Here is a 13,486-nt window from a genome sequence, read left to right as displayed (position 1 = left end):
TTTTTTTAAACTTTATTATTTTTAAAGATGTACCTGTCCTAAAAATTAGATATTCCTTTAAAAAATATATACAATCTTTTTAAATTTCACGTATATTCAAAGTGTCGTACATTTACCTTAAACGCATAATAAATATTAGGTTGTCCCAAAAGTTTCTTCTGTTTTATAAGGAAATACACACACAACATTTTTTATTTTATATTATTTTATCGAATTCTGTATGATTCATTTTGTTGCAATAGAACAAAAAATGTTGTGCATCTATTATTTCCTTATAAAACGAAAGAAACTTCTGGGACAATTTAATATCTAGTTTATGTACATTTAGAAATATATATGTAACTTACGTATCCTTATACGTACGTACTCAAGAGCTTGCGCGATGCAGTGCACTGAGATTGAACTTAAGACATTTTCATAACCTATTGGATTTACAATTACTTCCACCTTATGATTTTATAATTATAGAAATAAGATATCAAGAGACTATATTATCCAGTCGAGTTACTTTTTTTGATTAACAGAAAGAGGACAAGCAGATTATTTCTATTTTATGATATTATATTTTTCCACGTTATAGATACCAAAGAAATTGATCCTTCTTTCGTAAGTCTAAAGCATCATAAACTCTTTCATCAAAGACGTTTTTTATTTATAGATGTGGGGTTTCGTGGAGCGAAGAACATGTCTCTCTGGACTGCAGCGAATGCGGTGGCTATTCCCTTCAGCGGCCGTGTCCACTCTGTGACGGACGTTGTCGCACCTCGTGGAAACGCGACCTTACTATGGTATATATCTATTTCTTCTCTTAACTATAATATACCTTATAAACGCCGTAAAATGAGGACTCATTAGCGCAGAAATAAGAAATGCAAATCTGCTTTTAGAAAAATAAATAAACTTATTTTTAATCCAAGCACAATGAAATTAATGACAATTATATGCAATTTGTCATCAGCTTCAAAACTATATGCATATTTAATAATGTTAGGTGTGTCCCGACAAAGAATTAAAATAGAAAAAAGCAAAATATAGAATATTATAGAATAATAAAATCAATTTTTATGTTTTAATCAGATGTTCAATATTAGCTGTAAGACGAGTAGTTGTACTCTTATCGATTTTGCGCATGACATCTATAACAGCCTCGTGTTACCATGAAGGTCATATTAACGACTGCCTTGTTCGCGATAAGTTCTAAATGTTAGTTATACGAAGCAGTCGATAAATGCTGAGCTTAAGCAATAAAGCTTTTTTAGCTTCTTTTTTAATCAATAAATGAAGATCAAGAAATTGCATATAAGAATATAACGAAGAATGAACATGATGTAAATAGCTACATAAATAAAGAATATACAAAATTTTATAATAAATATATAATTTTCAGTACAAAAAATGAGTTTCTAAAGAAATAGATATTTTAAAAATAGAAGAACTATGATATTTTTTATCAGGAAGTATACAGGTTCTATAAATTATATTGTAACTTTCTATGAACAATTAGGACTAATGAAATTGCAATTGATATCGGTATATTAAAAATGGCGTAACTGTCTGTCGTAAAAAGAATTATATAGGTATATATAGTTATAATTTATAACATATAGCTATAATTTATTATAATATATAGCTATAATTCGAAAAATACACACATTTGTCTTAGTAGCACATTTGTCTTTCTGCGACCAAGTAAAATGTTCACCTATTATAGATCATTATAGTATAATAAAATGATTGAATCAAGAATATAGAAAAATAAATTTTTTATTTTACAGTCGCACGCCAGTGGTAAAGCAAGATGGATTGGTGAATGTGGATTAAGTTGCGGTCCTTCCATCGAGGAGCCATTGGTGCCCGCGTTGGAAAAACTACGAGCCACATCGTGAACGATGTTCAGCAGCAAATGCATAGAAAGACGTCGTCGTGTACCGTCAACCATGCACAAGACTTAATCCATCACCATTCATATAGCGTCACCCCACCACCATTGTGCGAATCGGAAATGTGTGAATGTGGATTTTGGATGTATAAATGATACATTATGTTCCTGAGGAGCGAGAACGGAACGGACAACATCGAACAATGAAACCCGTTCTTCTTCCATGGCTTCATGTTTGATGATGCATTACCATGAATGGTCGATTAGCGAAGAATCTTCTGAGAGCTTAAGCAAAGATCACCATCTTCATCGTCATCGTGAATTCAAGAGACATTTGGGTTTAAAAAGGCGAAGAACTACTGCGTGGAATTTTCGCTGCTGACGATTGCTTCTTGATAGATCAAGAAATATGATACAATACCACGTTCGATCTCTTTGTATTACTAGAAATTTTGAATCGCATTTCATTGGGAATATGTATTAGCCGCTGAAACTTTAATTGAATTAATAGTTAAAATGATTTCGCCTCTCAGAAACAATTGACCGACAAATTGATACAGCTGTGTGCTTTTAGAAGAATTAATCAGGGCTGTAATTACATTTCGTTGATAGCGGTCGGTTAGCGGATATCCTCGTTAATCGATAAATATTGGTGCAACGTTGTTTGAATTCAGTACATAAGTTTTTATATATCCTTCACTACAATGAAATGCTGCTATATTTTGGCAAAAGTAGCGAGAAAATACTTATCCAAAATGGTAGTAGAGCGTGAATATGTAGTTCCAAAATGCGCGCGCATGCGTGTGTATCACGGTTTTACGAATCTGCAATAAGTATTTTCACGCTTAGTTTGTGCCGAAAAATTACACTTTAGACTTTTCTTTATTAGCTACTGTAAATTTGGTCTCGAAAACACAACTTTCGAGGTTTAAGTACCATTTTACGAGATTATAAAGCAAAATGAATTTCTGTTATTAGATCAATTTGTAAAAAGATAGTATCTTGGATCAGTGTAGTTTAAAAGATATGAAACGAGAAGATTAATATCTGAAAGAATGGCATATGTATTTATTATTAGATTTACGGAATCAAAATTAGGAGTTAAATTTTAATTGAAAGCTGGGTAAACTATATCTTTTTCGAAAACAACATACATTATATTCAAATAATTGCTTGATAATTAAAAGGAACTTGCAATATAACGCGCAAGAAGAGTTTAACTAAAATTTGAAGACGTATTAACTTCAGACAAAATTAATTAACCGAATGCATAACCTCACATCAATCTAACATCATAGACCTATACCATTAAATTATAAATGGAAGCTTTCTATTGTATACGATGGAAATACGTACAGAGTGGCAAAAGATTGATTTCATAGAGACATAGAAACTTCGGTATATTATACTAAATATAATACGTCTTCATTTGCGATTGCACTCTTAAATGTTGGTGCTAAGTGCCAAGAAACACAAAAATTAACCTAAGAAGCAGAACTGCGAAAAAATCAATCAATATAGAAAGCTAGTAAACGTGAATTAAACTTCTTTTTATGAGTTAAAAATATACCGCGTTTCCAATGGAAAAATTTCCAACTTTAAATAACCATATGTACAACAATTTTATTGTAAAATACGATTTTAGATTTGTCAAGTTAAAAGTAGCTAAATCATACGTCACTCTCTACTATTTTCCACGTAATAATATGTTTCTACTCCGTTTTAGCTAAATAATGTATAATTATATGAAAAAAACGATCAAAGAGAAGCATTTATGTTGGTGCCAATAATTTTATTGAATTTATACCATTTCATTCATTTCTTAAACCGTTCACCGAAATGTTTTTAATATTAGTTTTCGTGAAATAATTGTATAATTTATGCACGATTCATTTCTGAACATATCTGTATATTTCTTGACAGTGTAATATTTCGTATGTGAGAACATGTTCATCAAGTCCATGCTCATTTATATTAAACTATAACTCGTGAACATTTTCTGAAGTATTAGCCTAGCTGCAGGCTTTAGTTTAATGCTTTAGAAAAAACGTTTGGTAGCAATTTTTATTTAATCAATAAAATTCTTATTTATGACCAAAACATTAAAATTATTATTATGGGTTTAATAAACGATATTCGTCAAAAAAAGTTGGTGTTATTTATAAACACAAAATAACAATAAATAACACAAGACATATATATACAACACAATAATCATACATATGAAAAGTAAAATTTTACATATACAAGACACGCATAATTTACGCAGCAGAATAATTTTTAATCAAAATAATATAGTGAATAAAAAGGAGTATGCGAAGGTTTCTCTTTTATTGACAATTTTATGTACATTTTTATTATGCTGTGTAGCATATCCACTCATGTTGAATTATATCAAAGTACATTATTCTGTTTATGCACTTTCTTATTTCAAGATTACTTATTTGTATATTTCATGAAATATATAGTACGATAAAAATAATACACTACTGTAATAGCCAAAGTAGAAACAGATTGATCATCAAAGAAGATACAAACCATACTATATATTGAATGCTGAAATAAGTACTGAAATAAGCACTCCAAACTAGAAACACGGACAAAATTGTGCTATATCAGAAAAGAATGAATTTTACTATCAAATATCAAATACTGGGAAGTTTTGATCACAAACGCATTAAGTCTAGTTGTTACTCTTTAATTAAGACTGTTTCTATATTGATCTGTGAACTTTAAGTATATAGCCGCATTGAAAGTGGCATACTTTTGCTGTACAATTTTTAGAGAAGATTAACTCATAAATTATCGTACAAAATATCTCCATTATATAGCTCTTAATATTATTGGGTACAATTTGCAAAACTGTTCGGTAGAAAAAGACATTATTCCGACTGAGAATTACACAAAGAGACAAATACTGAAAAGACTGCATATAGAGGTAAGGGCAACGTTGCTCCTTAAAAAATCTGTGCGTGAAATTATTTGCTGCCTAAATCACGCTAAAATATTTTACTATTTAGTTTACATAAACGCAGCACTGATTTGCTAAGAGATCGGTCAAACTCTTCTTTGAAATAATAAAGAGAATCTCAGCACCATTATCCTACAAGGACAACTAAACTTGCTTGCAACGCGTGCAAGTATTGACAAGAATTACACTTTGGTGTACGACATGGTTCACGTGCAGTAATAAATAAAGTTGCTGCATTGTAATGATAGGATATTGGTAACTTCTTCTTGTCGATCGTTCCGTCCTGTACAAAAATTAAACAATTGTACGGACAATTTTACAATACATGACCATGAACAAATTTCATTAAAAGACTAGGACAGGCTAAAATTATATTTAAAATTAAAATATAATTAAAATTATATTACTTCGAACAGAATTCTAGTAGGAACGAATTGCAGGTGGAACCGTCGCACATTCTTGTTTATCTAGAGTATTATCTATGACTGGTCTGAACTCAATAGATACCTGAAAAATTTAGTTTAATTTAGTAAGCTATTCAAAAAGAAAGTGAATATAATTCGTATATAATTCGATATTTACTTCGCCTGTTCGGGGGTTGATTTTTGTAAGTGTGTGTTTTCGCCAATGTTGATCCAGTGATTTGGGCTCCTGGTTCCCTATCGGTTTACTATAATCGTATTCATCGATTCTATCTCTAAAATCTTCACGTGCATGAGCCCCGCGACTTTCTTTCCTATTTTCCGCAGCTACTATTGTTTGCATAGCATTGATCATTAAGTTTTGTAATTCAAGAGACTCTACAAGATCAGAATTCCAGATCATAGATTTGTCAGACACCTTCAGATCGCTCAACTTGTTGTATAAAGCAGACATCTTCTGACAGCCTAATAGAATTAAAAAATATTTTAGCTTTAAATCGCTATTTACAATATTTCTACAACAATTCTAAATTAAATTTTCAATTGAATTTCTACCTTCTTGTAATGTTTCAGCTGTTCTGAACACGGCTGCATGGGTTTGCATAGTTTTCTGCATGCTTAATCTCAATTCTGCCGTAGAAATACTGCCATTTGCATTTCTAACCCAATCCAAATTTGCTACACTTTCTTCTCCAGCATTCTAAAATATATATTAATCACAATAATCGGTTTTTGCATTATACTAATCGATAATCATTGCAAAAACATGTTACTAACAGGTTTCAGAGGACCAATGGCTTCTCCTGGCTTATTTTCCGCTGCGATTGTTTTAGCACAAGCACGACCAAACACAACTAAATCTAATAATGAATTTGCACCAAGACGATTGGCACCATGAACAGATGCGCAAGCTGCTTCTCCACAGGCATATAGTCCAGGCACAACTGTATCCTCGTCATTTTTTCTTGTTAGAACCTGACCTCTGTAGTTTGTAGGTATTCCTCCTATATAATTAAATTTTTAATAGTATGAAATTGTTATCTAATAGGCTTACATTACTTTTAACATTTAATAATGTATCTTCCTTTTAGGATCGAAATTTAAAAAAAAACTGGGTACATACCCATATTATAGTGTACCGTAGGTATAACAGGAATAGGTTCTCTTGTTACATCAACTCCAGCAAATATCATTGCTGTTTCTGAAATACCAGGTAGCCTGGCTGCTAACTGTTCAGGAGGTAAATGATGGAGTTGCAAATAGATATGATCTTTCTCTGGACCAACGCCTCTAAATAAAATTAAGTCATATTGATAAATAAACCATCGTTAATCTCATATAACACTTTTATAAGCTATCAAAAAATTATGCAGTTAGTGTATCTAAATTTTTAGCGATGAAATAACATAAATCAATATAAATAAATATAAATTTTATGTTTATAATAAACTTTGACTAAAATCTAGTTTTTATCTATTTTTATCACAAGGATTTTTAAGATTGTATGATTACTTAGTAGAGAAATTACTTAAATGTTTAATATAAACAGTAATAAATCGTATAATGATATTCAGTGCAGATAGTAAAAGAATTTTCCATTTATTTCGCCTCAAAGAAATTATGTATTTCCACTTTTTGTATGATTTCAGAATAATCTATATATGTATGTGTATATTTATACGACTTACCTGCCTTCCCGGATTTCTATAGTCATAGACCTAGATACAACGTCCCTAGAGGCTAAATCTTTCGCGACTGGAGCATAACGTTCCATAAACCTTTCACCTTCACTATTAACGAGATAGCCTCCTTCACCGCGACTGCCTTCTGTAATGAGGCAACCAGCTCCATATATTCCTAAAATAAGAAATAATGTTATAAATATATCATAAACGAATGTAGAAATCAAATCAATGTTTACACATTATTTTGTACCAGTAGGATGGAATTGCACGAATTCCAAGTCCTGATTTGGCAAATTGGCTCTGGATATCATTGCAGTGCCATCACCAGTGCATGTATGAGCAGATGTGCAAGAAAAATATGCACGACCATAGCCTCCAGTTGCTAGTACCGTGTTTTTAGCATGAAAACGATGGAGTGTACCATCCTCCAAAGAAAGAGCAATCACACCTCTGCACTCTCCATCCTCCATTAGTAAATCCAGGGCGAAGTATTCGACAAAATAGTTGCACTCATAGCTTAATGATTGACCATATAATGTATGAAGTAGAGAATGACCTGTTCTGTCTGCTACGCAGCAACATCTGTGAGCTTGACCACCTTTCCCAAATTTCAGGGATTGTCCACCAAAAGCACGTTGATATATTTTGCCTAAAATAAGAATGATTATTTCAGAAAAATTTTTATTTTAATACTGCATATACATAATAAGGTCGCCTTTTTGTGATTAATAATTCTGATTATTCTATAAATTTATGGAATATTTTATCTATAAATTTATCTTTTATCATTACAAATATCACTTTGAAATTGAAACTATACAACAAATAAGCATATTCACATTACTAGTAAGAGTACAACAATACCTAGGTATCAGCTGAAAATGACATAATGAGGTCATAAATTGAGACATTTAAGGGGAGATAAGGAGCTCGAATTGTGGGTGACCCTTGTTCAGGGCTGTATAATAACAATTCAGAATTATTTCTTCCTTTCAAGTAGGTATGTTGGCGGTAGAGAATTCTCTGGCAACCCTCGTCACTGGATGCATACGGCCCTGAGTGCGGCTAGATCAATCGATATCACCGTTTAATGTTTTACGTTTTAATTTACGACCACACTATATCGCTTCCAACTATGATACATGGCAACCGTAAAATGTGATTTGTTATTTTTAAATGTCAATTATAAATTCTTATCAATACTGTTTTTGATAGTTATAAATTTTGGTAGTAATAATACCTACGTCTTCAGAATAACAGGTTCGTGAGTAAACAATGCTTAGGTATTATTATAAACATTGAAAAATTATGAATTATATGGATTTCAACTATGGATAAAAATATAAAACAGAAGCAAAATTATAATGGATGTGCTGAAAAGAATCGCAAAGACGAAGAGTATAAAACAGATAACCAGATTCAAAAAATAAAAGAATCTGAATCAAATTATAGACTGAAGTCAAATAAGTAATTTGTACACTTTTAGATATTTTTATGACTGATTTGTTATAAATTGATTAATTAATTATCATTATATAAACAATTACTGTCTATATTTAATATTTGTATAGTTCAAATCAAAGAACCCATTCTCGTTCTCGCTCACCATGTAAGAATTCTAAACAATGGATAAGTTCAAATGCTTTCATAAATTTTGTTCAGGACTTCAGACAAGTAATTAAGCATATAAAAAATCTATTTTTGCTTATCAATAAAAAAAAATTACATTTACAGAATCTTACTGGTGTCAGAAGTACAAAAGTATTCCAGATAGCTGGTGAAAGATGGAAAAAAATGCCTTTTGAAGAAAAACAACCATATATAAAGGCAGCTATGAATATTAAAAATAAAAAGCAAAATCAACAAAAGATTGAAAACATAAATAATGTCGTTAATACAAATACAGAACAACCAAAGAATGAAGATACACAAAAACAAGAAAAAACTGGCAAGAGAGAAAGAAAGAAAAAGGTTAATACTTTATTTGATTAAATTAACTAAAACCTTTTATCTCTTAGACAGTATGAATAGTATAGGTCTTTAATTATAGGAACCAAAAAAATCTATTAAGAGTAAAAGTAATACTGAATCAGATAATGAATCGATCTCTTCTGGTACAACAGCCACAAATACAAGTGAAGATATGTCGGATATGAGTTCATAAATACAATACAATCAGTTATATAAATGTGATGGTATTTATAACCAATTGATGTTTTGATAACTTTTCTCATTGTGTAACTTATTATTAAGAAGACTCAAATTTTTCATATATAATAAAATTTTTCATTTGTATTAAAATATATTTATGATCCGTGCAAAATTTAAAATGATACATTTACTTTTTATATAAAACATACAATGTTGCCTATATTTTATAAACAATATTACCATCTGAAGTTCGACTGAAAGGCATGCCACAATTCTCCAATTCAATGACTGCCTTTGGTGCTTCACGTGTCATATAATGAATAGCATCCTGATCACCCAACCAGTCAGATCCCTTAACTGTGTCATACATGTGCCACTGCCAGTTATCTTCCTCCATATTACCCAAAGCAGCATTGATACCTCCTTGAGCAGCAACAGTATGTGACCTTGTAGGAAATAGTTTAGTAATGACTGCTGTCTTGAATCCTTCAGCGACCAAGCCATAAGCTGCACGCAATCCTGCTCCACCAGCACCCACAACAACAGCATCATAAGTATGATCTACTAATGGATAATGCTTAGAAACATTGTCTGAGATTTTTGCAGCCTTGCCATCTGGGGTATAATGAAGTTTGCGATTTGTAATGACCAGTAATCCAAATTTGTTCTGAAATAACATGAAAGCATGATAAAAAGATTGGTTAGGATAAATAGATATCACATGTGATAATTATACAAAATCATGACTGAATCTTATATCTATAGTGTCTGTACATAGCAAGTGTATGTATGCATAGACTTATACATATATATAGCATAATCACATTGCATTAATATTCTATTTATAAAACACGAAGCAGTTTTAGAAACTGAATTGAAAAAAGTAAGGTGACACTGTTTAAATCGTTACAAAACGCAATTCGATTTAATAAATGATTTAACCGTACTTTAATACGTAACATGTCACTCGTGATATACTGATTTTTAATGGCATTGCAACATCAACGATATCTGACCGAAGATTTAATCTCGAGTAATATTTTTCGTAATAAGACTACATTTTGACAAATGTTTTTAAAGATACATAAAAATAAACCTAATTTACAATAATTTTTAAAAATTTGTTGTGATAACAATAGTTTGTTAGTATTGCGATAGAAATATAATAATGATATGTAAAATTATGTAATTAATTAAGACGCGTGATTGTCCTGTATCATAAACAAGGTTAATTGCGTTTCGTGCAATTTTATCGAAATGTACTGAAATATATTAATGGGCTATTATTTATTGAATGTATCATATAAATGATTAAAAAGTTGTTATATACCGGAATGTAATTATCCTTATCGAATTGAAAATGTTTTCACAATGAGGCCATAGAATAGAACTATGTATTACTCGATGAACATCATTTACCATATGGAGACTAAGAGAAATGATATGTTGGCGATAAGTTTTTTGTCCTATACTAGATATACTGTATTTAAATTTCAATTTTATACACTTTTAATCATACTAAAGTCGTGTTGAAAAAATGGCTAGTGGTTATAAAATCGAATATTTAATACGAAACAAATTAATAGAATGAAAACCAAGTAATTATCTAAAACAGATTTATTACGCTTTTATTTCCGATTAATATAGTATGATGAATATAAAAAAAGAAATTCGAAGATGGTAAAGTTAATGAATTAACATATGAAATGATATTTAAAGAGTGTAATTTCGCGCTAATGTCAGTTTCCCGTGCCGGTAGTTTATCCGCAATTATAATTAAACTTCTAAAATAAGATACAGCAATTTTTTTCATTGTCACGTATTTAAGGTCAACATTAAAGTGAAGAATAGACAAAAAAATATTTGTTTAGTGAAGATAACGGAAATTAGAATCGTTGTTATCTACTTTGCAGTGAAAATCATGATTATTGAGTAGGCCGGCTATTGTGGGGTGGCGCGTACGAAATGAAAGAAGTGCGGTAAGAAAAGACATTCGACGTTAGAATTGTCTGCTAAACGTTCTCCTGTCTAGCCTGAATTTATTCAAATCACTATTACTTTAATCAGCGTGTTTCCAGTATTTATTTATTCATGACTTTTAGACAATTTTAAAAAACTGATGTTTATAACGAAAAATATTTTGCGAGAGAATCGATGCAGGTATTCGTTAAGACATGTTAGTAAACTTACGTAATTGATCAACGCCGAGTATTATATAGCAGGTATATCATTGTTAGATTAAAAATTACATAACTTAACGAAAATCGGCTTACCAACGTCGTTGTGGGAGGATTTCTCGCCAGTAAAGACGATAGCTTCAAAAGACCGCTCATCTCGGTATAATGTCACTTGCTCAGGTGAAAATGTTATTATTAACAATAACACGCGCACCTCTTTATCGAATGCGCGATTCGGATTCACCGTGCAAATGCTAATATTTGTTAACTTCACTCCCGCACTTCTCGCACGGCGACGTGAAGTGTACAAGTCGGTTGAGTACCGACTACTGGCGGAAGCTTCCTGACGAATATCAGTGCTGCCAATCCTATCGTCACGAGATAACCTCGTTTGTGAGGTGCTCGCTAATTTTTTGCTTCAATCTCATTGTTTTTCATTCATACACTTTGTCTGTTTTTAGCATTTTTAAAGTATAATTGTTTTAATATTAATCCTTCGTCCTTCGAAATTTCGAAGTTAACGTCACAAATAATAGTTAACCGTAGGCGGGAAAATTAAACGATACCGCGAAAGAAATCAAGCGGTTCTCATTTCACTTTACATACGATGGGGTGTTAACGGTATTTTGAATTATGTAGCTATACGAGTGCGTGGGTTCTAAAGGGAAAGTAACTCGATATAATCTGTGTAATGTACATCATTTACCTGTGCTCTAAGGAATGAATATTAAACTAAAAAATCTAAATAATTCAAACTCTATCGATAAATCATTACAAGTAGGCATCGATATAAATTAAAAATGCTAGTGAGAGTTACAGAACTTTAACAATAGGGAGGTAAGTTTATTCATATTTGTATATAGTCGTTGTTTTTTTAAATTTAAATTTGGCCATTCATTGCTTGGTGAAATATCGATCATACCAAGTTGGTTTCAAAATTAACACGTGTACTACGATGTTTCAGAAAACTTCAGAATCTATGATTGTTTGTGTTTCGAATTCCACAGCTATTGATTTCGCAAAAATTCTCACGCTTTATGAGGTTGTTAACACAAGCTGCTAACGGTGCCTATGCTTAACCGAACTTTATTTCCTGTAGTACGGGGAGAAAGAAAAAAAAATGAGAAAGATTTGTCGTACTCCGGGGTTAGCGGTATGGCGCACGTTTCGTTTCCCTATTGGTTGATTCTTTGTAGGCTCGTCTCTATATACATAGGTAAATCTTATATCGTATGGTGGGGTGTCACATGGTGTCACACATATAGGTACCTTAGTCAGATGTTACCAATACAATAGCTGATCAAGTGTTGGTAAGTGTAGGAATGTAGGAGTACGGTTTACGAAACAAATTAGCTTGCACTGATTCATATATAGCTAGTGTAAGTATTCATTGTTCATGTTTAAATATATACGAGTTCTACAGATACGATCTATTTGTTAAATTTTTTAAATTTTCAATAGGAAACCTTATTATATAAATATGTTAAACATATAAAATGTTGTGTGTACGTGTAATAAAAAATGAATACTTTCTTTTATATTATTTTACTTTATTATTACATCTTATATCAGATACAATCAAACAATAAAATTATTTGATATGTTTTCGATTAAACTTTTGCATGCAGATAAGCTTTGTCCTTCGTTGTTTCTGATCAGTTATATTCTGGTTTTTCTAATTGTTCCGAACATTTTATCTTATATTTATTTATGGAAAAATAAGAATTTTAAACAACATACACTTTAGATTCATTGAACATTGTTTTCTAAATTCAGAGTCATTTGTATCGAACACAGCTTTTTATTTTGTAAATAGTCAAGAAATAAAACGTAATTACTTCCAGAACAATTCTGAAAAATATAATTTAAGGAGATGTTCTTTGAATATTAAATTCTGAATGAAAAATAGAATACATCGATGTAAGTAGCTATCCTTCACTCTGTTATTTACTTATCAAATAATCATCATCCGATTTTACGAATATCGATGTGAAATAATTTCTCTTTGCGAAAATATTCGAGGGCAACGGTAGCTAATTTTTAATCGTGTTACAATGTCCGATAGTGGTCGTAAACAGTGCGAAGAATGGCTTTCACTCTGCAGGATAAGTGATACGTTTCGTTAATTGACTATGTAAAATAAGGTGACAGACAGGTCCGTGCCTCCGGTTGGAATTAATTACAGTAATCGATTCGACACA

At 31.2% G+C, this 13,486-nt stretch overlaps 3 protein-coding genes across 4 annotated transcripts in view; 2 read left to right on the top strand and 1 right to left on the bottom strand.

The window, feature by feature from the left end:
* Positions 1-4,027, top strand: part of LOC117210610 (protein pinocchio) — a 51,983-nt gene extending 47,956 nt beyond the window's left edge. For both annotated transcript variants that reach the window (XM_033453790.1, XM_033453789.1), the window contains exons 5-6: positions 659-788; positions 1,776-4,027. In XM_033453790.1, the coding sequence (XP_033309681.1) occupies positions 659-788; positions 1,776-1,886 (241 nt within the window). In that variant the 3' untranslated portion in view covers positions 1,887-4,027. The remainder of the gene's footprint in view (positions 1-658; positions 789-1,775) is intronic.
* Positions 4,028-4,191: 164 nt separating this feature from the next.
* LOC117210604 (succinate dehydrogenase [ubiquinone] flavoprotein subunit, mitochondrial) lies at positions 4,192-11,635 on the bottom strand. Its single transcript, XM_033453780.1, has 10 exons — positions 11,382-11,635; positions 9,349-9,775; positions 7,208-7,606; positions 6,961-7,129; positions 6,396-6,562; positions 6,050-6,276; positions 5,828-5,972; positions 5,433-5,737; positions 5,258-5,357; positions 4,192-5,133 (listed from the first exon to the last, which is right to left on the bottom strand). The coding sequence occupies exons 1-9, from the start codon at positions 11,439-11,441 to the stop codon at positions 5,271-5,273; spliced, it is 1,986 nt and encodes a 661-aa protein (XP_033309671.1). The 5' UTR covers positions 11,442-11,635; the 3' UTR covers positions 4,192-5,133; positions 5,258-5,270.
* Positions 8,246-9,492, top strand: LOC117210615 (high mobility group B protein 4-like). The gene is made up of 4 exons (XM_033453794.1): positions 8,246-8,424; positions 8,529-8,631; positions 8,692-8,928; positions 9,008-9,492. The coding sequence occupies exons 1-4, from the start codon at positions 8,288-8,290 to the stop codon at positions 9,119-9,121; spliced, it is 591 nt and encodes a 196-aa protein (XP_033309685.1). The 5' UTR covers positions 8,246-8,287; the 3' UTR covers positions 9,122-9,492.
* Positions 11,636-13,486: the final 1,851 nt, after the last annotated feature.

The sequence above is a fragment of the Bombus bifarius genome, unplaced genomic scaffold, assembly GCF_011952205.1.
Source record: "Bombus bifarius isolate JDL3187 unplaced genomic scaffold, Bbif_JDL3187 scf7180000008208, whole genome shotgun sequence".
In the NCBI taxonomy this organism is placed as follows: Eukaryota; Metazoa; Arthropoda; class Insecta; order Hymenoptera; family Apidae; genus Bombus; species Bombus bifarius.
Note: the sequence above shows the minus strand (reverse complement) of the source record. Positions and strands in the feature narration are given on the sequence as shown.

What these genes read in the sequence shown, in the direction of transcription:
- LOC117210615 (XM_033453794.1), top strand. Translation starts at nt 8,288, where the DNA reads ATGGATAAAAATATAAAACAGAAGCAAAATTATAATGGATGTGCTGAA. An exon ending in TATAGACTGAAGTCAAATAA is followed by an intron (nt 8,425 to 8,528) that starts GTAATTTGTACA and finishes ATATTTGTATAG; the next exon opens with TTCAAATCAAAGAACCCATT. An exon ending in TTGTTCAGGACTTCAGACAA is followed by an intron (nt 8,632 to 8,691) that starts GTAATTAAGCAT and finishes TTACATTTACAG; the next exon opens with AATCTTACTGGTGTCAGAAG.
- LOC117210604 (XM_033453780.1), bottom strand. Translation starts at nt 11,441, where the DNA reads ATGAGCGGTCTTTTGAAGCTATCGTCTTTACTGGCGAGAAATCCTCCC. An exon ending in CGTGCAATTCCATCCTACTG is followed by an intron (nt 7,130 to 7,207) that starts GTACAAAATAAT and finishes TTCTTATTTTAG; the next exon opens with GAATATATGGAGCTGGTTGC. An exon ending in ATAGAAATCCGGGAAGGCAG is followed by an intron (nt 6,563 to 6,960) that starts GTAAGTCGTATA and finishes AATTTTATTTAG; the next exon opens with AGGCGTTGGTCCAGAGAAAG.